Source organism: Monodelphis domestica, chromosome 3 (genome assembly GCF_027887165.1).
Source record: "Monodelphis domestica isolate mMonDom1 chromosome 3, mMonDom1.pri, whole genome shotgun sequence".
NCBI classification, from domain to species: Eukaryota; Metazoa; Chordata; class Mammalia; order Didelphimorphia; family Didelphidae; genus Monodelphis; species Monodelphis domestica.
In genome coordinates this window covers 31,057,808-31,082,807 of record NC_077229.1, presented here as the reverse complement: position 1 = coordinate 31,082,807, position 25,000 = coordinate 31,057,808, and the positions used below count along the sequence as shown (strand labels likewise).

Sequence of the window (25,000 nt, the reverse complement as noted above, 5' to 3'; positions counted from 1 at the left end):
TTTCTCATTTTGCAAACTATGGAACTCCATGAGCTCACAAGAATCAAATTTACATGTAGCCTAAAAGACAATAGAAAGACATGTGGTGGTCATTATTAGTATGTGGCAAAAAAGATTGCCTGACTGTTCTTCATTTGTTCATTCACCAGAGCCAGAAGAACTATACCTCCATGTACAAAAAGAACTGGTGTGATTACTAAACCACCATCAGGGATTTCTGAAAAGTCATGTTGAGACAGCTTAGTTGGCTCAGTGGATAGAAAGCCAGGCCTGGAGACAAAAGGTCCTGGGTTCAAATCTGGACCAGATACTACCTAGCTATGTGACCCTGGGCAAGTCACTGTACCCCAGCTGTTGAACCCTTACCACTCTTCTGCCTTGGAGCTGATACTTAGTATAAATGCCAATACAAAAGTCAAAGGCAGGAAAAAAGAAAGAGAGAGACTGAGAGAGCAAGAGACAAATATGGAGAATGGAAGAGGTGCTACAGAGCTAGAAGAAGGCAAATCTCCTCTGTTGGGTGACCCAGTCATTAGATCATTGGACTTGGAGTCATTAAGGTCTGAATTTAAAATAGGCCTCAGACTTTTACTGTTTGTGTAACTCCAGGAAAGTAAGAGAGTAACTCTTGCCTCTATTTATCTCAGTTTCCTCATCTCTAATTGAAAGTACTAATAGCATCTATCTCCCTGAATTTTACAAAGAGGAAATGGAATAATATTTGTAGAGTGTTTTTGCAAACCTTTAAAGGCTATTTAAATGATTGACATTTTCACAAAAGGAAAGAGGATGCAGTATTCAAATTGTGGTCAATGAGGTTGATTTCAAATCCCAATAAGATTTTAAGGGTTTGCAAAATAAATGATTGTTGTTTTAACAAAAGGAAATAGGATATAGTATTCAAGTAATGGTCAATAAGGTTGATTTCAATTTCTAATAAAATTCTCTAAGGTATTGTTAACGAAATATTTAGTACATGTTTAGAGAAGGAAGTGATGATCACAAAGAAATAGCATGGCTCCTCCAAGAATAGGTCATACCACACTAACCTTACTTTTTTTAAAAAAACAGGATTATTTACCTGGCAGATCAAGAGAATGCTGTAGATATAGTTACCTGGATTATAGACAATCCTTTTATAAAGTCTGCCATGTTATTAATGTAAGAGAGAAGTAGGTGAAATGATAGTAAAGTTAGATTCAAAACAGTTTGAATGACTAGAACTCAGGAGTAGTCATGAATGGTCCAGTGTTAACTAGGAAATAATTCTCTGGCATAGTTCCCTAAAGAAATGACTTTGTGATTTATTTAAATATTTGTTTATGTTTCCATGTTTTATTTTAGACAAAAGCATAGAAATAAATATATATATATATACATATAAAATTTGTAGATGACCAAAAGTCCCCTTGTGTCCTTGATCTGAACCTATTTCCATGTTGTTGATGCTTGCACTAGGATGATCATTTATATCCCCCTTGACCCATGTAATCAAGCAGTTGTTTTTCCTTCTGTGTTTCTACTCCCACAGTTTTTCCTCTGAATGTGGATAGTGTTCTTTCTCATAAATCCCTCCAAGTTGTTCAGGATCACTGCATTGACACTAATGTCCAATACGTTCAATTGTACCACAGTGTATCAGTCTCTGTGTACAATGTTCTCCTGGTTCTGCTCCTTTCACTCTGCATCAGTTCCTGGAGGTCGTTCCAATTCACATGTAATCCCTCCAGTTCATTATTCCTTTGAGCACAATAGTATTCCATCACCAACAGATACCAAAATTTGGTCAGTCATTCCCCAATTGGAGGGCATCCCCTCATTTTCCAATTTTTTGCCACCACAAAGAGCACAGCTATGAATATTCTTGTACAGCTGACTATATGTATTTGTAAAGAATTTGGGGTTTTTTCTAGTTTTTTCACAAAGGGGAAGGAGGGAAGGTAGATGGCTTAGTGGATTGAGAGCCAAACCTAGAAATGGGAGGTCCTGAGCTCAAGTTTGGCCCCAGATACTTCCTGACTGTGTGACCCTGGGCAAGTCACTTAACCCAGTTTGCCAAGCCGTTACCCTTCTCTCTTAGAGTTGCTACTAAGACAGAAAGTAAGAGTTTAAAAAAATAAAATAAAAGACAGCTGTCATGTCTCTCAAAGACTTCTCTTCTCCAAACTAAACATCCCCAGGTCCTTCAACATGTTCTGATGCTTCACCATCCCAGGCCCTATAACTCCAAATGTATTCCTCATTCCATGACCCAACAATGCCTGCAACACCAATGAGATTGAGCACATGCTCAGTAAGTCTTTTTATAATTAAATTGAAATCTAGGAATTTGCAAAATACTCAGTCAACAGAATAGATTACACCTGTCTGTGTCTTTCTGATTCTTGGGGTCCACTTCATCATTCAAGGGCTGATCTTCCAAAAATTCTACCAATTTTACATCTTCCCTCTCAATTTATTGGGAGAGAAGAGCTAACACATAAAATAGGTGATGAAATGGATAGAACCCTAGGCCTGGAGTCAAGAAGACCTAAGTTCAAATCCAATCTCAGATACTTTCTTGGTGTGTGACCTTGTACAAGTCTCTTAACATCTGTTTGCCTCAATTTCCTCATCTGTAAAATTAGAGTAATAATAGCACCCACCTTCCAGGGATGGTATGAGAACCAAATGAGAAGAAGAAGAAGAAGAAGAAGAAGAAGAAGAAGAAGAAGAAGAAGAAGAAGAAGAAGAAGAAGAAGAAGAAGAAGAAGAAGAAGAAGAAGAAGAAGAAGAAGAAGAAGAAGAAGAAGAAGAAGAAGAAGAAGAAGAAGAAGAAGAAGAAGAAGAAGAAGAAGAAGAAGAAGAAGAAGAAGAAGAAGAAGAAGAAGAAGAAGAAGAAGAAGAAGAAGAAGAAGAAGAAGAAGAAGAAGAGGAGGAGGAGGAGGAGGAGGAGGAGGAGGAGGAGGAGGAGGAGGAGGAGGAGGAAGGAGGAGGATGGAGGAGGAGGAGGAGGAAGGAGGAGGAGGAGGAAGAAGAGGAAGAAGAAGAAGAAGAAGAAGAAGAAGAAGAAGAAGAAGAAGAAGAAGAAGAAGAAGAAGAAGAAGAAGAAGAAGAAGAAGAAGAAGAAGAAGAAGAAGAAGAAGAAGAAGAAGAAGAAGAAGAAGAAGAAGAAAGAAGAAGGAGGAGGAGAAGAAGAAGAAGAAGAAGAAGAAGAAGAAGAAGAAGAAGAAGAAAGAAGAAGAAGAAAGAAGAAGAAGAAAGAAGAAGGAGGAGGAGGAGAAGAAGAAGAAGAAGAAGAAGAAGAAGAAGAAGAAGAAGAAGAAGAAGAAGAAGAAGAAGAAGAAGAAGAAGAAGAAGAAGAAGAAGAAGAAGAAGAAGAAGAAGAAGAAGAAGAAGAAGAAGAAGAAGAAGAAGAAGAAGAAGAAGAAGAAGAAGAAGAAGAAGAAGAAGAAGAAGAAGAAGAAGAAGAAGAAGAAGAAGAAGAAGAAGAAGAAGAAGAAGAAGAAAGAAGAAGAAAGAAGCAGAAGCAGCTCTGTGTAAATGTTTCTAGAGTAACACAAAGTCAGAGCTGGAAATCTTTAAAAACTGTCTAAGAAAGACCTTAAAACATAGACTGTCCAGGGAGGTGTCCTAGAACAGAGTGTCAGAGTTGGGAGGGGCTTTATATCAGAGCCAGGATAAGCCTTAGAACAGAGAATGTCAGAGGTAGGAGGGGTTCTAGAATAGAGCATCAGAACTGGAAGAGACCTTAGAACAAAAAATGTCAGAGCTGGAAGGGGCCTTAGAATAAAGAGAGCTTAGAACATAGACTATCAACTGAGACAGATCTCATGACAGACACTGCCAGGGGCTAGGAGGCCCCTTGGAAGGTAGATTGCCAGCTCTGGGAGGAAAGGGAACGCAGAATGTCAGAACTGGAAAGGTCCTTAGAGGCAGAACATCTAGACTAATTTCCTTATTTTAAGCAACTTGGACAAACTTCCCAGAGCAGTTCAATAATCCCATGTTGTCTGGCAAGCGTGGGCCTGCGCAGACCCTGAGCTTTGGGCTCTTCCCAAGGCAGAATCTCATTAAGCCCTAGTCCAAAATGAAAAGCCTGGAAACAGGATGAAATGAATCTGCTTCATCTTGAGAAATTCTCGGAATTCTCCCTTAAATCACTTGTTCGATAATGGCTCCTGGTGTGGTCTGGCCAAGAGGTGTTTTCAGCTGTGAGTACAAGATGTTCTCTGACACAAGATGTTCAGGGAACTCAGTGTGATGGTGGTGGGGAAACACAGCTCATCTCTTGTCATTGGACCCTAAGGGGGAGCTCACTTGTTCAGCCAGAACAAAAGACTTCTCTGACAGCAACAAAGGAACCTGAAAAAGCAGGAAATGGCCCGACTTCACACCAAGGGCTCCACTTGGGGAACCTTTCTTTTTGCACCTCTATATTAATAAAAATGACAATGATGGTGATGCTGAGAGAGACTTGACTAGGAGCCAAATAAAGTCATTAGTGACCTTGGAGAGCGCACTTTGTGATGAGTGGTGGGGCTAAAGCCAGATTTCAAAGAGGATGAGGAGTAAGTGGAGAAAAGGAGCACAGAAGGCTTTTTCTAAGAGTTTGACTGTCAAAAGGAAGAGAGAGAAGATGACAGCTAGAGAAGAAATGAAGAGGTTTTTGAGGAAAGGGTAGGGAGAGATTTAGGCATATTTATAGTCGGCAAGGAAGGAAGTAGAAGATAAAGGTTAAAAAATTGGGGGAGAGGGAGGGATAATTTAGTAAATAGGATCTTAGAGGAGATGAAACCTTGCCTCCTACATTTACTGAGCTAGTCATTCAATTGCGGATTGCCTCAGTTTCCTCATCTGCCAAATAAAGGGGAACAGATTCTAGCATTTCTTCCAGTTTTAAAGCTATGTTCCTGGGTAAAGATCATAAGAGAGAAGCAAAGTGTCTGTGATGGCATAAGAGAAAGACTTCTGTCCTTTTCTAAATTCTAACCTACTCATCTTATATAGAGAGGGCTTTTTTGAGAGTAGGGAGAGAGACAGACAGACAGACAGACAGACAGAGACAGAGAGAGAAAGACACAGAGAGAGAGAAGAGAGAAGAGACAGACAGAGAGAGGGAGGGGGAGAGAGAAGAGACAGACAGACAGACAGAGGAGAGAGAAGAGACAGAGAGAGAGGAAGAGGGGGAGGGAGGGAGGAGAGAGAGGAAGAGAGAGGAGAGAGAAAGAGGAGAGACAGAGAGAGGGAGGGAGAGAGAAGAGATAGGCAAAGGAGAGAGAAGAGACATAGAGGGAGGAGGGAGGGAGGAGAGAGAGGAAGGGAGAGGAGAAAGGAGAGAGAGGAGAGAGAGACAGATAGAGGGAAGGAGAGAGAAAGAGAAGAGAAAGACAGACAGAGAGGAGAGACAGAGAGAGGAGAAAGAGGAGAGAGAGGGAGAGAGGAGAAGGAAAGCATATTTGACACTGCTTCCTTACAGAATTGTTGCCAAATTCAAATGATATAACATGTGGTAATTTCCCCCAAATCATCTTTCATCTTTGAATCTATGAAACTAATCTAGCCCCCTCTCCAAGCCACTTCCAAGCTTATATTCATGCTCACAGGTTGAGTCTCCAAATGGTGGCTAACTACTGCTCCTACTGCTCAGGATTATAGTGGTAACCCTGAGGAACTGTGCTTCTAACACTGAAGTTCTTGAGTCCCCACTGGTGTGATTCTTGTCAACAATCAGCCAATTGACTCAACTAGCTTTTAGAAAAGGCAGTATAATAAGAACAATTGATTGAAGGAAAAATCCCCCTCAAAACCATGGAATGAACTCTTCCAAATACACACAAAAAGTCCATGATGGGAGAGAAGTGGGCACAAGTGTGGCAAAGGGGAACCTTTCGACTCCTGATCCTAGATAGCCTTTTTTCTCTTTGAGTATTCCTTGCATAGCTTCCCTTGGGTGTAGCTCTCTGCTGGGTTCTGAAAACCTGTGACTTTCTAGAGTCAACAGCCATTGCTTGAAGGACCATACTCCCTAAAGCTGTTGTCATCCTTGTATGACTGTCTTTCCACAGTCACATACCCATGGTGTGATACAATGAATTCCTCTGCTGTCAGTCACTGACACTCTAATAGATATTGCTACTACCACCATGCCTACAGGACCCCCCAAATCCATTTCTGCCTGGATGATGCCATCTCAGGATACTCAGTCATCTACTATCAGACCCATGGCAGCCAAGTGGGAGATAAGGCAGTCCCCATTCCTCTCCCAGCTCTCTGGATGCAGCTCAAAAGAGGAGAGGGAGAAGGGGAGGAGGGTGGGTGAAAGGGGAAATTACCCTTTTTGTATATCCACTAAATTACAGATCAGCAGCTAATTAGAGAACTCTTCAAACCCCTGAGTCATCATTTCTTTGGACTCAGCAGCCAATTAACAGAATCTTCTTCATCAGCCAGTACAAGCCCACGTGTCGTGCATGGCAATAAAGAGCCTCCTAATTTGAAGTGGACATGGAGACAGGCAGGGAATGTCTATTCGTGCTTTGTAGAACTCACCAGGAAGGGCAATCAGAGCATCCCCTGGGTCAGTTTCACCGATATGCTTGCCGTTGGCATCCCACCTCATATTCCTCAGCTCCCATCAACTCTAATCAATGTTCTCTATACAAGAAAAGAGCTTTTTTTTTTGCACTTTTTTTTTATCCATAGGAGCTCTGCTAAAACGAGCCCCTTTTGCTGACCTTAAACATTTTAGGCATTTTTCTAAGAATGCAAGCTTTCTGCTCATAGAAACATCCTAGCTAAAACCGAAAATGTTGGATTTGGGCCCAGAGGCCTTCAGTTTAAAACCTAGCTCCAAAATCTCTTCTCTGGATAACCTTTCCCAAGTCACTTAACCATTCGGAGACTCAGTTTCTTCATCTGTAAAATGAGAGAATTACATTTCATGATCTGTAGAAGTTCCTTTGGCTCCTTAACAGCTCTAATATTTTATGCTTCACTTCTAGGCACCCAGAGGGAACCCAAAGTAAGAAAAGACACTGGCGCTGCCCTCAAGGATCTTGCATTCTATTAAAGGAATATTAGGGGTGGCTAAATAGTATGATAAATAAAGTGCTCAATTTTCCATTAAAATAGACCTGAGTTGAAATCTGGCCTCACAGACTTCTTAGCCATGTAAGCCTAAGCAAGTTACTTCACCTCTGGTTGCCACAGTTTCCTCATCTGTAAAATGGGGTCCCAGGGTTACTATGAGGGGTCAATGCGATAATATTTGTAAACCACTTTGCAAACTTTGCATTGTCATATAAATACTTATCATCATCGTCGTTAGCTGTGTAATCATTGCCAAGTCACTTAAATTCTGTCTGCCTCAATTTCCTCACCTGTAAAATGGGGATAATAGCCCATATCTTCCAGGGAAGATCCAGTGAAATAACATACAATATAAGAAGTACTTTGCAACCTTAAAATGCTATCTAAGTGTTTGCTATTGCTATTGTTGGTGTCATCATTGTCATTATTATGAACAATACCAAAAAGCCAAATAGGACATGACAGGAATAAAGTGGAAGACAGGGGACTCTGGGAATAGTTGAAGGGAGAGATTATTTTCAGTTGAGGGGATTAACAGAGAGCAGCTTCATGAAAGGTATGGCTTGGGCTTTGGAAGGAGAGAAGGACGTCGCCCAGTGGTAATAATTGTAGACCTGTGGAATGGGGGGGGGGATTATCAAATTTAAGTCCTTCACAGATGTCTTCTGGCCTCCTATGTGACTTTTCTTTTTAACCCTTACCTCCTGTCATAGAATCAGTGCTGAGTATCGATTCCAAGACAGAAGAGCAATCGAGGCTAGACAATTGGGTTTTAGTGACTTACCCAGGGTCACACAGCTAGGAATCATTGGAGGCCACATTTGAACCCAGAACCTATTGCCTCTAATCTGTCTGTCTACCCACTGAACCACCTAGCTGCCCCTTCCTGTATAACTTTTATAGGAGCCAGTAATATACCAGGCAGGGGCTACAGAAAGCAGACTTCCCTCTTCCCTCCTGGGAATGGTTGCTGATTTGGGGGTCAAGTGCATTGAATTTATTTTCAAGTGTGACAGACACCTTTTTGTGTCTTCCATGAGACTAGCCATCAATCAATAAATACTTATTATGAGCTTACTATACACCAGGCACTACGCTAAGCACTAGGGATACAAGAGACAAAAGACAATCCTGCAAGCATCCGAGTGGCCAGTTCCTCTGAAGAGGCCATTTGAAAGTACTTCAGTTTAAATGTCTCAGGCTGGAGAAGTGAATGATCATTAATAGCATTAATGACTAAAGTTAATCACATAACTCTGTCCCCCAAGGGAGAGGAAGTCTGCCAGTACCAGCAACCGGGCCAAATCGAACATGTCAGGGATGGAGATACCATGACAGTCTGTTCCACTGTTTGGAGGGTTGATTAGATGATCATCTTTTCCTCTCCTTGTGCTCTTAAAGGGTTAGAATCATCAAAGGGGTCTAGTTGGAATCACCCAGGAATCTCTAGGAGTGTTAAGCTCTTCAGGAGGAAAAGGTATTTTATTAATATAATATAATTTTGTTAATATAAAAGCTAAGAGCATAAAGAGCCCTAGAAATTGAAGGGGGCTTTAGGCTATAGAATGTCAGATATGGAAGGAGTCTTAGAACATGGAATGCCATATCTGGGAAGGACCTTAGAACAGGGAATGTCAGGGATGGAAGGATCCTAAGAACATGGAATGTCACAGCTGGGAAGGGCCTTAGAACAGGGAATGTCAGAAATGGAAGGAGCCTTAGAACACAGAATGTTAGGGATGGAAGGAGCCTTAGAACATGGAATGTCATAGATGGGAAGAGCCTTAGAACAAGGGAATGTCAGAGATGGAAGGAGCCTTAGAATAGGGAAGTCACAGCAGGGAATGTCAGAGATGAAAGGCAGCTTAGAACATGGAATGTCATAGCTGGGAAGGGCCTTAGAACAGGGAATGTCAGGGATGAAAGGAGCCCCAGAACACAGAATATCACAGCTTGGAAGGGCCTTAGAACAAGGAATGTCAAGGCTGGGAAGAGCCCTAGAACCGGGAATGTTAGGGATGGAAGGAGCCTTAGAACATGGAATGTCATAGCTGGGAAGGGCCTTAGAACAGGGAATGTCAGAGATGGAAGGAGCCTCAGAACATGGAATGTCATAGCTGGGAAGAGCCTTAGAACAAGGAATGTCAGAGATGGAAGGAGTCTTAGAATAGGGAATGTCAGTACTGGAAAAAGTCCTTAGAACCAGGGATGTCAAAGCTGGGAGGGGGCTTAGAACAGAGAATGTCTGGAATGAGAGGGGCCTTAGACTGTGAGGTATCAGAGCTGTGGGGAACTCCAAGGTCATCTAGTCCAACCTATTCATTTTACAGAGAAGGATAATGAGGCTAAGGAGAGAATAAATAATTTCCCCAAAGTTTTGCAGTGAGGTTATGGCAGTGTTAATTTTTGCAATGATTTTTAAAATGTGATTTTCCTTATTCCCTGTCTGAAGTACAAAGGAACTGCAATGAGTTTAGCCTGTCAGCAATTTTATTTTTAAATATTTAAGCAAAAATTCTGAAAAACACAGCCTAAATGAAGAGCCAGTCTCACCTGAGGGAAGCCATGGGGAGCAGTGAGAAAAGGGCTTGATTTTGGAACTAGAAGACCCAGGGTCAGTCCCAGCTCTATCATTAGATGTCCTCTTTCCTGCAAATCATGTAACGCCTCTGTGCCTCAGTTTCCCCATCTGTAAAACAGGGAGATGGGGGAAGATGGTCTCTAAGGTTGTTCCCAGTTCTAAAGCTATGATCCTATATTATCTTCTACTGTCTTACGCTTCCAGACAGGGCACTGTTTATCAAGAACATATTTCTGCCTTAGCTGTTAATGGGTGACATCTGTTCCATCAGTCAAAACAACCAAAACTCATATTTAGAATTTTTGGAAAGTAAACAAAATAGAAAAGCAACTAGGTGGTATGATAGATAAAGTAGTGGTCCTGGAGTCAGGAGGATCTGAATTCAAATTTTGCCTTAGATACTTCCTGGCTATGTGATCCTGGGCAAATCACTTAACCCTGTTTACCTCAGTTTCCTCATTTATCAAATGAGCTGGAAAAGGAAATGATAAACCATTCCAATATCTCTGCCAAGAAACATGAATGAACAACACAACAGAGAAAATGAAAAGGCGGTGTTGTGCAATGGTTAGAGTTGGTCTTGGTGTCAGAAAGGCTTAGATACTGACTGCGACCCTGGGCAAGTCACTTAACCTCGGATTCAAAGCCTGCCTTTGACTGTGTGACCTTTGGTAAGTCACTTAATCTCCTTAGACCTGTTTTCTCAAATGTAAAATTAAGGGATTGGACTAAATGACCTCCAAGGTTTCCCTCAGGTCTGGTTCTATGATCCTTGGAAAAGGGTTTCCATACCTGGAATTCCTCACACCAAATAACAGCTATAAAAATTAAAACCACAGCATTCCCTCCACTAAATCCCCCTTTGATGTCTCTTCATTTGTGCTAGGTTTTCTTATTTCTTTTCTTAACCTCTTGCTTCTATTTATTTATTTTGCTTTAATGTCATCTCTTCCTTTCTTTTTATTTCTTTCTTTTCTTTCCTTTCTTTCTTCTCTTTCTTTCTTTTTTCTTTCTCTCTCTTTGGATCTCCTTATCTTACCAAGGTTGGAAATGTGGCTACTCAAAGGCAGAAGGGTAATGCAATGGAGTCTAGAGTCATGAAGACCTAAGTTCAAATCCTCCTTCAGACACTTTCTAGTTGATCAACCCTGGGCAAGTCACTTAACTTCTGTCTGTCTCAATTTCCTTAACTGTAAATGAAGGAAATTATAGCATGGATGAAATGAGAAAAATTTGTAAAATGTGTGGCACAGTGCCTGGCATACAATAGGTACTTAAGGGAGGGAGGGAGGGAGGGAGGAAGAAACGGAGGGCGAGAGTGGGGGGGCAAAAAGAAGGGAAGGAGAAGAAGGAAAGAAGGGAGCAAGAAGAAGGGAGAGGAGGAAAGAAGGAAGGAAGGAAAAGAAAGGAAGGAGAGAGGGAAAGAATAGAGCAAAAAGAAGGGAAGGAGAGAAGAGGAAAAGAAGGGAGGAAGAAGAGGGAGAGAAAGAGGAAATAAGGGAGGAAGGAAAAAAGGAAAGGAGGAAAGAAGAGAAGGAAAGGAGAAAGGAAGGAAAGAGAGGAAGGAGAGAGAGGGAAAGAATAGAGCAAAAAGAAGGGAAAGAAGGGAGGAAGAAGAGGGAAAGAAGGAAGGAAGAAGAGGGAAAGAGGAAAGAAGAGAGGAAAAAGAAAAAGAGGAAGGAAGAGAAGGAAAGAAGAAAGGAAAAGAAGGGAAGGAAAAGAAAGGAAGGAGAAGGAAAGAAGAGAGGAAGCAGAAGGGAAAGAAGGAGGAAAGAAGGAAGGAAGGAAAAATGGAGGGAGGGAAGGAAAAAAGGAGAATGCCAAGAGACATAGCGGGGAGAGGGAGGGAGGGAGGTGAGGGACAAAGTCAACAGCAGTTCTTGGAAGGGCCGGTTTGGATGTAAAATGAAGCACATAAATGAGAAATTATGTACAATCATCCTGGAAAGGTTGACTGGAGTCAAATTAGGGAGATTTCCAAGTACCAGGAAGAAGAGATAATAGCACTTATAGTCCCTATCTCACAGTTCAATTTCAGTAAAGTTCAAATGAGAAAATAAGAAGATTCTTATTCAGGTACAGGTTGGGCCACAGGTACAGGCCTCTTCCATTTGGATTCAGTTATTCTAGCCGGGTAGCCAACTGGATAGAGGGCTGAGCCTGAAGCCAGGAAGACCTGAGTTCAAATCCAGTCTCAGACACTTACTAGCTGGATGACCCTGGGAGAGTCACTTAATCCTGTCTGCCTCAGTTTCCTCATCTGTAAAATGAACTGGAGAAAGAAATTGCAAATCTCTCCAGTATTTTTGCCAAGACAAATCCAAATGAGATCACAAAGAGTCAGACATGACTAAAAAGCAGTTATTTGATGGGGATGGAACTGGACCTGGGATTTCATGTATGGGGATCCCCAAGATCGGAAAACTCTACCGATGCAAATCAACATCTGTTCTTAGAGAGTTCCATGGGACTCTCTCCAAGAGGTTAAGTGACTTACCCAGGGTCACACAACTATACATGTCAGAGGTGGGCTTGGACTAACCTGTCATTCTGTATTGAACTGAAAAAGATCCATAATTGGGGCGCCTAAGAAGCACAATAGATAGAGCACCAGGTCTAGTGAGATAGGAGGTCTTTGGTTCAAATCTGGCCTCAGCCAATACTGTTTATTGATTCCAAAACAGAAGAATGGTAAGGAATGGGTAATTGGGGGTAAGTGACTTGCTCAGGGTCACACAGCTAGACAGTGTCTGCGTCCAGATTTGAACCCAGGACCTCCCATCTCCAGACCTACCTTCATATCTACTGAGACATCAACTGTTCCAGATGATAAATTTTTGAAGCAGAAAGACTTCGAGAGCCAATGGAGTCCAAATCTCTCGTTTTACAGATATGGAAACACAGACCTAAAGAAGTCATTGACTTGTCCAAGATAATATAATTTAGGAAATGGCAGGGCCAGAATTTAAACTCGGATCCTAGGATTTGGAACTGGAGAACACCTCAGAGACTCTCTAATCCAATTCCCTTATTTTAAAGATAAGAAAACAGTCCCAGGGAGAGTAAAGTGACTTGTTTGCCCAAAGAGCCAGAGCAGGGATTGGTCCAAGACCTCTGCCTCAGTAGTTAGTTTTTCTCCCCTGTGGTCCAAAAGATGAATGACATGCAGCAAATGAATAGGCCAGGCCTCATCACAATCCTGTGAGAGAGGGAAGAGAACTATTATTATCTTCATTTTACAGATAAGGAAACTGAGTCTCTGGGAGGGATTTAAATGATTTTTAAATTGCACCAAATTCAATGACCAATAGAGGATCCTAGATTTAAAGCTGAAAAGGGAACCTCAAAATCCATCTAGTCTATTTTTCAAATACAAAATTGAGTCCCACAGAGACCTTGACTTACCCAAGGTCACATAGGAAGTAAGTAGCAAAGATGGTATTTGAACCCAGCTCCCCTAATTCCAAATCTAGTCAGGGACGAAGGGATGGGAAAGGATGGATTCTGCTGTACCAAAAACCTTAGCTACACCCAAATCAATTAGTCATGGCGGTCACAAACCAGACTTTGAACCAAAGGTCTTCAATTCAATTCAACTGCAAAACCAAGGCCAGATAATACAGCAGAAAGTCAATGGACCTTAGTTCAAATCACAGGACTGTCATTTATGACACTGAGAAAGTCAGCTCTTTGGGCCTCCGTAAATTGGAAGAGTTGAGCTAGGTAGCCTCTGAGGGCCCTTCTCGCTCTGCTTTGAGGATTCTGGTCCCTCCCATCTCGGCTCCACGAAGTCCATGGACATCGATTGTTCTGACTCATGGGCTTGGGCATCACGTAGTCTCCTGGAATGGCTAGGCTAGAAATCAGGGTAGTTGCCCCTGTTATATGGTGCCTTGTCTATGCCTGGCCATCCCTGAAGCCCATCAGCTGCCTGTGCAGAGCAGAGATAAGTGAACCACAGAAGGCATGTAAAGATTAAAATTTAGGGGAGAGGGGGAGACTGAGGCAGGTAGAAATTAGTTTCTCTCTGCAAGGAGTATTATATTTTTTAGAGGTTTATTAAAGGTTAAAGATTAAGAATATACAAGTAAGAAACATGTGCCTAGGCCAGAGGCCTAGACAAAATAACCTCACATCATGGAAGAGATGCCTCTGCTCCAAAAATGGAAGTCCAAAAGGCCCAAGCCCTTCAAAAGCCTTTGCTTAAATATCTTCTCGATCTCGGCCCAGGTGAGATTACAAGGCATTCTGGGGAAGTGGAGCAAAGGCTCATGGGGATTGTAGTCCTGTATTCGAGTCTATTTTTTACAGGCACCAGGGAGTTGGCAACAAGGCTCCAGGTTCACTTTGAAGGAATCACCGAAGGACCAAATGAAATTACTCAGCATTTAAGTAAATAAGCTTTGCTAAGGGGGTGGATGGGGAGCAACATGTGCAGAAGCAGGAGGTGAGGACGGTGGCTCTCTGGGGTGGAAAGAACTGGGACAAGTGCGAGCCTGATTGGAGAGCTGGGAGCCTCTAGCGGGCCGGGCTGTCGTGCCCCCTATTGGGGGAGCACCGTTAGGGGAGTGATTTGTGGACCTGTTTGGAAGGCCAGAAAAAGAGGTGGCTCCACCTCAAAGTGAGCGGTTGGAGGGAGAGATGTGTCTTCATCTGTAAAGTGGCAGTGATAATCTGTGAACTTCGGGGCTCACAGCTTTGCCAGGAGGAAATCCTGAGAATGCTAGAAAATAGGAATTCTTATTTCTGTTTTCCAAATTCTGGCGTTCCGTGTTCTAAGCTCCCTTCCAGCTCTGACATTCCCTGTTCTAAGTTCCCTCCAAACTCTGACATTCCCTGTTCTAAGCTCCCTCCCAGCTCTGGCATCCCCTGTTCTAAGGCTCTTACCAGCTCTGACATTCCCTGTTCTAAGCTCCCTTCCAGTTCTAACATTCCCTGTTCTAAGTTCCCTCCAAACTCTGACATTCCCTATTCTAAGCTCCCTTCCAGCTCTGACATTCCCTGTTCTAAGTTCCCTCCAAACTCTGACATTCCCTGTTCTAAGCTCCCTCCCAGCTCTGGCATCCCCTGTTCTAAGGCTCTTACCAGCTCTGACATTCCCTGTTCTAAGCTCCCTTCCAGTTCTAACATTCCCTATTCTAAGTTCCCTCCAAACTCTGACATTCCCTATTCTAAGCTCCCTCCCAGCTCTGGCATCCCCTGTTCTAAGGCTCTTACCAGCTCTGACATTCCCTGTTCTAAGCTCCCTCCCAGCTCTGGCATCCCCTGTTCTAAGGCTCTTACCAGCTCTGACATTCCCTGTTCTAAGCTCCCTTCCAGTTCTAACATTCCCTGTTCTAAGTTCCCTCCAAACTCTGACATTCTCTATTCTAAGCTCCCTCCAAGCTCTGATATTCACTGTTCTAAACTCCCTCCCAGCGCTGGCATCCCCTGTTCTAAGGCTCTTACCAGCTCTGACATTCCCTGTTCTAAGCTCCCTTCCAGTTCTAACATTCCCTGTTCTAAGTTCCCTCCAAACTCTGACATTCCCTATTCTAAGCTCCCTTCCAGCTCTGGCATCCCCTGCTCTAAGGTTCTTACCAGCTCTGACATTCCCTGTTCTAAGCTCCCTCCCAGCTCTGACATTCCCTGTTCTAAGCTCCCTCCCAGCTCTGACATTCCCTGTTCTAAGTTCCTTCCAAGCTCTGACATTCCTTGGTCTAAACCCCCTCCCAGCTCCGATATTCCCTGTTCTAAGCTTCCTCTCTGCTCTGATATTCTCTCTTTTATGTTCAAAGGTCAAGCATCATCTCTCTGCCTCCCAAGGCCCTATTTCCAGGCCAAATCTCTTTTCAGATCTGTGGCCCCACATTGCTGACTTCCTGCTTGACATTTTCCTCTTTGTGTCCCATAGGCATTTCTAAATAAATCTGGCCAAAATCAACCCTCAAAAAAAAAGAAGAAGAAGAAGAAGAAGTATCCTTCCCTTCTTCCTTTCTTCCACATTTCTGTTGATAGCAGCAGCCGCCGCCACCTGGTCTGTAGCATCAAAAGTCACTTTTTAGTCTTTTTTCTTCCTCACTCCCATAAGCACTGCAGGGCATACCAAAAGTCTTGACTGTAGTTTCAATCTACTTAAAACTATTCAATAACTTTTAATAGCTATTAAGCCATGACTGCTTATAACTGCACTCAGGTTTGGGGGCACCCTGTATAATCAGCTGCCCAGTCTTGTCAATTCTGTCCACTCCCTCCCCCATAGCTCTCAAATACATCACCTCTTTTCCATTTCCAAGAGTTAGGTGGGGTGGGGGGAAGATACTTTCCCATCTCTCTTTTTTGGGGTCAAACTTAGTCATTGCAGTTTTCTGGGATTCCATCCCCTTTACTTTGTTGTTCTCTTTTCCATTTACACTTTTTTAATTGTTGCGTAAATTATTTTTCTAATTCTGCCTACTTTACTCTGCATCAGTTCAAATGAATCCTCTGATGATTCTCTGAATTCTTCATAGTGGCCATTTTTTTAACTGCACAGTGATGTTCTATTACATCTGTTTAAAGTCAATCCTCAACTTTTGCCAGGGTAATAGTCTTAGAAAACAGCATGAAAAGGGGGCAGCTGGGTAGCTCAGTGGATTGAGAGTCAGGCCTAGAGATGGGAGGTCCTGGGTTCAAATCTGGTCTCAGCCACTTCCTAGCTGTGTGACCCTGGGCAAGTCACTTGACCCCCATTGCCTAGCCCTTACCACTCTTCTGCCTTGGAGCCAATACACAGTATTGACTCCAAGATGGAAGGTAAGGGTTATAATTTAAAAAAAAGAGAAAGAAAACAGCATGAAAGTCAACAACTTGGATGTTAATACACCACAGATATGGAAAATAGGAGGTTTGGTTCTTGAGACCACCAAAAACCTTTTTCTAGAGATGGCTGAAATTTTTTTTATGCATATAATTCTTTAATTACAAAACATTTATTCTATTAATACACACTTCTCCTATTTCCATGAAATAGCCTATAAAATGAAGCACACAAGATAAAATTGGTAACATGTGTAACATTTTTCTCACTAGTCATTCCCTAGAAATCTGAGACTTTTTGTGTTAATGTCTCAAAAAAATTTTTTCAGACAATATTAATTTTCATAACAATGAGTCCACAGTACATAAATACTGAACAGCAAATAAAATTCTTAAAACTAAAACTAAAACATTTTTTTAAATTGAATCCTATCTTTCACTGTGTTGGATGACAGTGTGAAGGCATTGTACTGTTGATTCTTTTATACCAAACTTGTGCTTGACAGAGGATGCAAACATTCTGGCACATTTTTTTCACTTTATTTATTTTTCTTTCTCACCTTTACTTTCTTCCTGTCCCATCACTGACTTTACACACTTGGGCTTAAAATCCATAGGATTTGCACTACACTTTGGGAGCACAATCACAGCCCAGAACCTGAGTTTTAAAGGCAAACAATGAAAATATGCAATGAATGCATGGGTAACTCTTTGCTGTACAACCATAGGATAAACACATCCAGTGAAGCACTCTGCAGTCTAGTGTGCATTTCACCTCTCATTTTTGTTCTCTACTCTTCATAGTCATGAATGTTCATGGTTGCCAATTCAAAAGTGAGGATGAGGTTGCCACTAGAATCATGTGAATGCTTGGAGTTGCAAAAGCTAACACATGAATGTAAAGGACTGATTGTACAACTTAGTTATTCCTCAATCAATGGGCATCCCCTTTTGTCTCTGGTTATTGACTGCTACAAGGAAAGCCCTGCCATGAATATTTAGGTGTTAACGAGGAAAGAAGAAGGAAGGAAGGAAGGAAGGAAGGAAGGAAGGAAGGAAGGAAGGAAGGAAGGAAGGAAGGAAGGAAGGAAGGAAGGAAGGAAGGAAGGAAGGAAGGGAGGGAGGGAGGGAGGGAGGGAGGGAGGAAGGAAGGAAGGAAGGAAGGAAGGAAGGAAGGAAGGAAGGAAGGAAGGAAGGAAGGAAGGAAGGAAGGAAGGAAGGAAGGAAGGAAGGAAGGAAGGAGGGAGGGAGGGAGGGAGGGAGGGAAGGAAGGAAGTCTTCTGGTCAGAGAGCCCTCAGTTACCTCAAAGTCTGGTTAAACTTGGCAAAAAGATCAGAGGAGCTGCGAACTTGTCCAGGGAGAGAGCACCCATCGCATGGTCTCTGGGTTAAACTCTTCCTGGTCTCTTGTATTCCCAGGCATCAGAAGTAGAGCGGCAGCTCTCCATGCAAGTCCATGCGCTCCGAGAAGACTTCAGGGAGAAGAATTCCTCGTCCAACCAACACATCATCCGGCTGGAGAGCCTCCAGGCTGAAGTGAGTCTCCTCAAGGAGAGAGCCTTGCCACTTAAGCATGCTTCTCCAATCTCGGGCAATATGGCAGGTCTTTGGGTAGGAATCCTTCAGAACCAAGAAAGCAAAACCAGTTTTATGGGTGGCTGAGCTCAAATCTGGCCTCAGACACTTCCTAGCTAGGTGACCCTGGGCAAGTCACTTAACCTACATTGTCTAGCTTTTACTGCTTTCTGTTTTGGAACCCAATTCATTCTACTCATTCTAAGATGGAAGGTAAAAGTTATAATAATAATAATAAAGAGTAACAACTCAAATCTGACTTTAGACACTTCCTAGCTGTGTGACCCTGGGCAAGTCACTTAACCTACATTGTCTAGTTTTTACTGCTTTTCTGTTTTGGAACCCAATTCATTCTACTCATTCTAAGATGGAAGGTAAAAGTTATAATAATAATAATAAAGAGTAACAACTCAAATCTGACTTTAGACACTTCCTAGCTGTGTGACCCTGGGCAAGTCCCTTGACTCCCATTGCCTACTGTTACCACTCTTCTGCCTTGGAACTAATACTTAATATTGACTCTAAGATGAAAAGTAAGGGTTTGGGGTGGATTTTTTTTAATACACTAAAGAATGAAATGGCAAACCACTCAAGAAAACCTCAAATGGGGTCATGAAGAGTTAATACAACTGAAATAACTGAATCACAATAAATTTGCCTACTGTGTGCCAGGCACTGTACCATATATTAGGGATACAATTTCAATTAAATTCAGTTCAAATTAATGCAGTGAACAGGGAAGGTCACAGCACACCAAGTCCCTCCCAGTCAATGGCATTTAGTAAGTGCCAAGCATTATGCCAAGTTTCAGGGCTACAAAGAAAAACAAAAACACCCTCTGCCCTCAAGGAGCTTATATTCTAGAGAAGGGGCGAGACAACCTGTAAAAAACTAGATATGCAGAAGCTCTATGTAGAATAGATGGAAAGCAATCTGAGAAGGTAAAGATTCAGCAGTGAGGTGGAGCAGATCTCCAGATCTGGACTCAGAAAGACCTGAATACAAATCTAACCTCACACACTCATGTGTTGTCTCTCCCATTAGGAGGTAAGTTCCCTGAGGGCAGAGACTATTTTCCTTCTTGTCCTTAGCTTGTAGCACAATGCCTGGCACATAGTGGCCACTTACATGCTCTTGCATGGAAGCATCTCATGAATCAATAAAAGATTCTCCACTGAAGAGTTTCCCCTTTGATCTTCCACTTAAGCAGGCCACTATTGGAGCAGTGGTCCTCTTACTAAGTGCGACATGAGTGGCCAATCAAAGGCTGAGTATAGTACCAGGAAAAGAGCATTCGATCTGGAACCCAGAGACCCGGGTTCAAATCCTTGTTAGTTGTGTGACCTCGGATCATCTCTCCAGGCCTGTTTCTTCATCTGTAAGATGAAGGGGTTGGATTAGATGGCCTCTGAATTCTATTCCAGCTCATAGTCTATGCCAAGCTGGATGATACCTTTGCATTGTTGGGGTAGGAGGGAGAGATGGAGAAGACTGGCATGACCTTCTGCTTTCCCTAAACTCTTGACAATGAGGTTGAGTGTCACTGGAGCTGATCGCCAAAGAAGCCCTTTGAGAAATATCTGGTAGAATGAACACTGGATTGAAAGTGGCGATCCTGGGTTCAAATCCCAACTCCTCCACTTATAACTTTGGGCAAATCACATCATCTCCCCAGGCCTCAGTTTCCTTCCTTCTCGGTAAAATGAGGCATTCAGAGTGGATGCCAGCTCCTGAGGGATGGCCCAGGATGCTCCTGCTCCTTTGAGAATGGCTTGAAGGTGGGGTTTTTTCCCCTACAGTCTGTCAAACTCGTCTCTTTTCTTCTTTCTCTTTTTATCCTCTTCCTCCCTCCTCTCCCCCTTCCCCCTGGTCCCAAGCAGCAGGTCCTTGAAGTAAGTAGAGTTTGTTCTTGTGGGATTCCCCATGCCCATCCATGATCATTTGTGTGCATGCCTGGTATTCAAGCTGCTTCTGGGTCCTTCCGCCTTCAGATTCCCCCATCTTCCTGCTCTGCTACTTCCTCTTTCTCCTTCCTCCGCTTTCCCTGGGACTCTCATTGGGCACGGGTATTCTCAGGGAGCCTCATCTCTAGGGTTCAAGGTGAGGGAATTCAGTGCTTCATGCTGCTCTTGCCTTCATTTCCATCACATTCTGCTCTCTAGGCCATGGTGCTGGGGTGATTATTTTGTTGTTGTAAAGCTAAATTTCTTCTTATTAAAGTGACCCTGGGTAAGTTATTCCAATACTCCAGGCATGGAAACTGAGGGAGCTGGAGCAGAGAATCTCTCTAAAGTCCCTGCCAGTTCCAGTCACGTGAACTCTGATCACATCATGTGTGAGATTTGGGATCAAGGAGACCCGGGTTCAAAAGCCTGCTCCAGGTGGCCTGTACAACCCCGTCCCCTACCTAGTTGTTTCTCCATTTGTAAAATGAGGGGGATGGACTCAAGAGTCCCTAAGTCTAGCTTTAAATCTGTGATTCCTAGGGAAGCTAAGTGGCTCAAGTGGTGGATTAAGAGCCAGGCATTGATACAGGAAACCCTAGGTTCAAACCTGGACTCAGACACTTCCAAGCTGTGTGACCCTGGGTAAGTCACTTAACCCCCATTGCTTAGCCCTTACCGCTCTTCTCCCTTGGAACCTATACACAGTATTGATTCTAAGACAGAAGGGAAGGAGTTTTTTTCATCTACGACAATCACTTAACCTCAGTCTAAATCCCATTTTTTTCCACTTGCACCCGTGTGACCAAGTTCCAAATCAATTTCTCTGGGTCTCAACTTCTTCATCAGTAAAATGAAGGTGTAAGACTAGGTGGCCCCAAGGGGCAATTAGGTGGCTCAGTGGAGAGGGAGCCAGGCCTCTTGGGTTCATATCTGTCCTCAGACACTTCCTAGCTGTGTGTGACCCTGGGCAAGTCACTTACCCCACTACCTATCCCTTTACCACTCTTCTGCCTTGGAACCGATACACAATATTGATTCTAAGATGGAAGGGAAGGACTTTTAAAAAATGACTAGGTGGCCCCTATAAAGTCCCTTCTGGATTTAGAGTCCTGACTCTCTTTAAGGTATTTAGAAGTTTGGGGGTGGCTAGGAATCATCTTACCTGGTAGGACATTAGCTGGGACTTGGGAGAGCAAGATTATCCATTGGGGGTGGTGGTCAAAAGAGCAGGAGAGTATTTCGGTGTTGGCCTCCTTGCTCGGCCAGCTTTGCCCTCCATCAGGTATGGAAGAGTGGCTTCATTCATGAAAGGGGCTGGGACTACCAACCTGAACATGCATTCCAGAGACCCAGTTCCCTCATATACAGTATTCCTTTGTTGGTACCAGATACCTGATCCCCCTCGGCCAAGGCCACATACTTGTCGTCCCCAGGACATCAGCCTATCTGATGGTTTGGTGGCCAGGGAGGATCTGTACCCTGTGAGAAGAATCATAATGCAAAAATGGGAGGGAGGCTGTTGTTGGGGGTGGGGTAGGGGGTGGAATTGCTTAAGGAAAGGAGCCCAAAGCAAAGAGAAGGATGCTTCTTTGAGGGCCTCAGACACTTAAAAACTTATTTTAAATCTCCCCCTGGAAAAATTCCTCCATGACTCATAACCCGTCACATGCTGCCCAAGGTAGGATAGCTGTAACAGCCACAAGAAGCATGGATGGCTGGAGGACATCGGGCCTAGCATCAGAAGAACATTACTATGTGGGCAGCTAGGTAGCACAGGGGATAGAGAGCCAGGCCCAGAGATAGGAGGTCCTGGGTTCAAATCTGACCTCAGACACTTCCTTGCTGAGTGACTCTGGACAAGTCTCTTAACCCCCATTGCCTAGCCCTTACCACTCTTCTGCCTTGGAACCAATACACGGTATTGATTCTAAGATGGAATGTAAGAGTTTGCGTTGTTTTTAAGAGCATTACTGTGCTAGCCTAGGGCATAGATCAGGGTCTAAAAAGCAGATAAAAAGGACATCTCAGCAAGATGGGAAGAGACGTCACAGCAGAACAACAAGCTGATGATGTCCCACATAGGGAAGTTTATGGGAAGGGTCAAGCCAGTCCCCATAACGGCCATCAGGAAGCCGGAGGGCTTAGGAGAGTCGGAGACTGCCTCTCCCACTCAAACATCAAACCCAGAACTCATAGGCAGTTCTATTTTTTCCCCTCACCTATCCTCATCCAGAATGGCCATGGGACACAATGGTCTAGCCACCAGCTGTAGGTTTCCACACTCCACCAATGCCACCCCCAAGTGGGAGCATAAAAGGATAAGCTGTTACGTGCCTCACCTGACTCGCTTGGGCACAGAGGGGGGAGGGCTTTGGGATTCGAGCCAGTGGAAAGGAAGTTGCTTCTCTCGAGAGTGCCCGGGAGTTTCCCTGACCTGGCACCTGCAGAGGGAAGCGAGTACCAGTCAGACCAGTTTAGGGTCTCTTCAGATTAGTTTGGGGCCAGGGCAGAGCAGCAAGGTGAGGGAAGATGCGGCCATGCCCTGGCCTTATCTCTGGAAATTCCCGAGCGCTCTAGCCTTCCCCCACCCCTTGCTTTTGCCTGGCAACCCGCATTCCAGTCTGTTGGGAACTCAACTCCCACCCCTTCCCTGCCAGGGTTCTCCAAGGCTTGGGAGTTGGCTGCTTGTTCCTCTCCCAGGTACAGCCGCACACAGCCTGGTACAGACAGACACGGGCACAAATACTTGGGTTCATGTTTGGGAACCAGTCTCTTCTTTCCCGACCATCAGCCTGGGCATCACGCCAAACCACCCACACATGTGCACGCACACACACATACTCACACGCATACACACACACACACACACACACACACTCGAGCACACACACATACACGTGGACCTCTGCTTTTTCAGATCAAGATGCTGTCAGATCGGAAGCGGGAGCTGGAGCATCGCCTCAGTGCCACCATGGAGGAGAATGACCTACTCCAGGGGACGGTGGAAGAGCTGCAGGATCGGGTCCTCATCTTGGAAAGGCAAAGCCACGACAAGGACCTCCAGGTAAGGGGAGCAGAAAGGGGCCAATGCTTGGACCTCAGGAACTGGGGAGAGGAGAAGCTAGGGAAGAGAGCTAAGCAAACTAGTGCCAGGCATGGAGTCTAGAAGATCTTGGCTTAAGGCTTGTCTCTGCCATATTCAAGTGAGGTGACTGTGGGCAAGGCCCACCCATGGACCCTTAGATAAGTCATATGCCCCCCCTGAGCCTCAGTTTCCTCACCTATAAAATGAGGAGGTGTCAAAGTGGATATAGTGAGGGATGGCTAGGTAGCTCAGTGGATAGAGCACCAGGCCTGGAGTCAGGAAGCATAAGTTCAAATCTGACCTCAGACGCTTCCTGTCTGTATGATCCTGAGCAAGTCACTTATTCCCCATCACCAAACCCTTGCCATTCTTCTGTCTCATAATTGATACTAATACAGAAGGTAAAGATTTAGGGGGGAGAAAGTAGATTTAGTGAGTGAGTCAAGAAGATACAGGTTCAAATCCTGCCTCAGATACTTATTAATTGTATGATCCTGGACGTATCACTTATCTTCCCCCTGAGCCTCAGTTTCCTCACCTGTAAAATGAGGAGGTAGAGGGGGCAACTAGGTGGCTCAGTGGATTGAGAGTCAGGCCCAGATACAGGAGGACCTGGGTTCAAATCTGACCTTAGACACCTCCTAATTGTCAGACTCTGGGCAAATTATTTAATCCTGTTTGCCTAACCCATGACCTTCTGTCTTAGAGTTGTTACTAAGATAGAAAGTAAAGGTTTAAAAAAAAAACACTTCCTAGTTGTATGACCCTGGGCAAGTCACTTAATCCCTTTTGTCTTAGAATTGTCACCGACAGAAAAGATAAAAGTTAAAAATAAATAAACACATATTCTTGAGCCTCTAATCCTTGAGGCAGCTCTCCAAGACAGAGGTCCATCATCTTTTCTGTGCCCCTGAGGCAGTCTGGGAAAAATCAAAGACTCCTTCCCTGAACAGAGTCCTTAAATGCCCACAATAAAATAGAGACAACCCTAAGGAAATCAATGGCACAGAAATCTAGTTATCAAAATATGTTTTAAACAACCAAGTCTATGGGCTCCAGCTCTGTCTTTAAATTATAGGTGAGTTTCCGATCTGGAAGAGGAGAGGCAGCGTCCGTAATGGGAATTCCCCACACAAATTATATTAAATTTTTAAATGACCAAAAAGAGAAGGGAGGAGGGAGAGAGGGAGGCCAGCACGTCTCCAGATGTGGAAAACAGATGATGAAGGGAACTGTGAATGGGCCCCCTGCTGCTGCTCTTCCTCCCTGACCCCGAGTAACCCAGGCTGGGCACTGTGAAACAGAAGTGAGCTCCATAAAGCCTTTACTCCCACAGCCAAGGCTCTCTCCTCCCCTCTCCCCATGGTCCCTGGCCCAATGGCCCTTGGACTAACAGTTACATGGAGTTCTCACGGGGCCAGAACATGTGCTCATGATTCCATCCTCCCAGTGCTAATGAAGCTCCCCCAAAGATGGAGAGGAAACCGCAAGCTTCTCTGGGCATTCCATGCTCTCTGCTGGCACTTTCCAGAGATTGCCAGGTCTTTGGCCTCAGTTATGAAGGGAACCAGGCTGCTTTCAGCAATCAGATGTGTTTAAAACCCTCCCTACTCTAGCTCAGAAGATAGATGGTACAGTGGAAAGGGCTCTGGAATGACCTGAGTTCAAATGCTGATTCAGCCTCCATGACCTTGATCAAGTTGTTGAACCTCTCTGGGCCTCAGTTTCCCTATCTGTAAATGAACAAGTTGGACTAGATGACCAGTAGATTCCTTCCAACTCTAAATCTTCTGTGTGACCTCAGATAAGTCATTTAATCTTTCTGGACCTCAGTTTCCCCATTTGTAAAATAAGAGGGACGGACTCAATGGAATCGAGCATCTCTTCTAGCTGTAGCGCAATGATCCTTCCATTTTCCTGAATGAAATGGAAATCCAACAACAGAGTTTAAAGCCAATTGAGAGA

The 25,000-nt window shown here is 43.8% G+C and overlaps 1 protein-coding gene across 1 annotated transcript in view; it reads left to right on the top strand.

The window, feature by feature from the left end:
- BICDL1 (BICD family like cargo adaptor 1) overlaps positions 1-25,000 on the top strand; it is a 157,165-nt gene that overhangs the window by 75,429 nt on the left and 56,736 nt on the right. The window contains exons 3-4 of the mRNA XM_056820934.1: positions 17,849-17,965; positions 22,868-23,103. Of these exons, the coding sequence (XP_056676912.1) occupies positions 17,849-17,965; positions 22,868-23,103 (353 nt within the window). The remainder of the gene's footprint in view (positions 1-17,848; positions 17,966-22,867; positions 23,104-25,000) is intronic.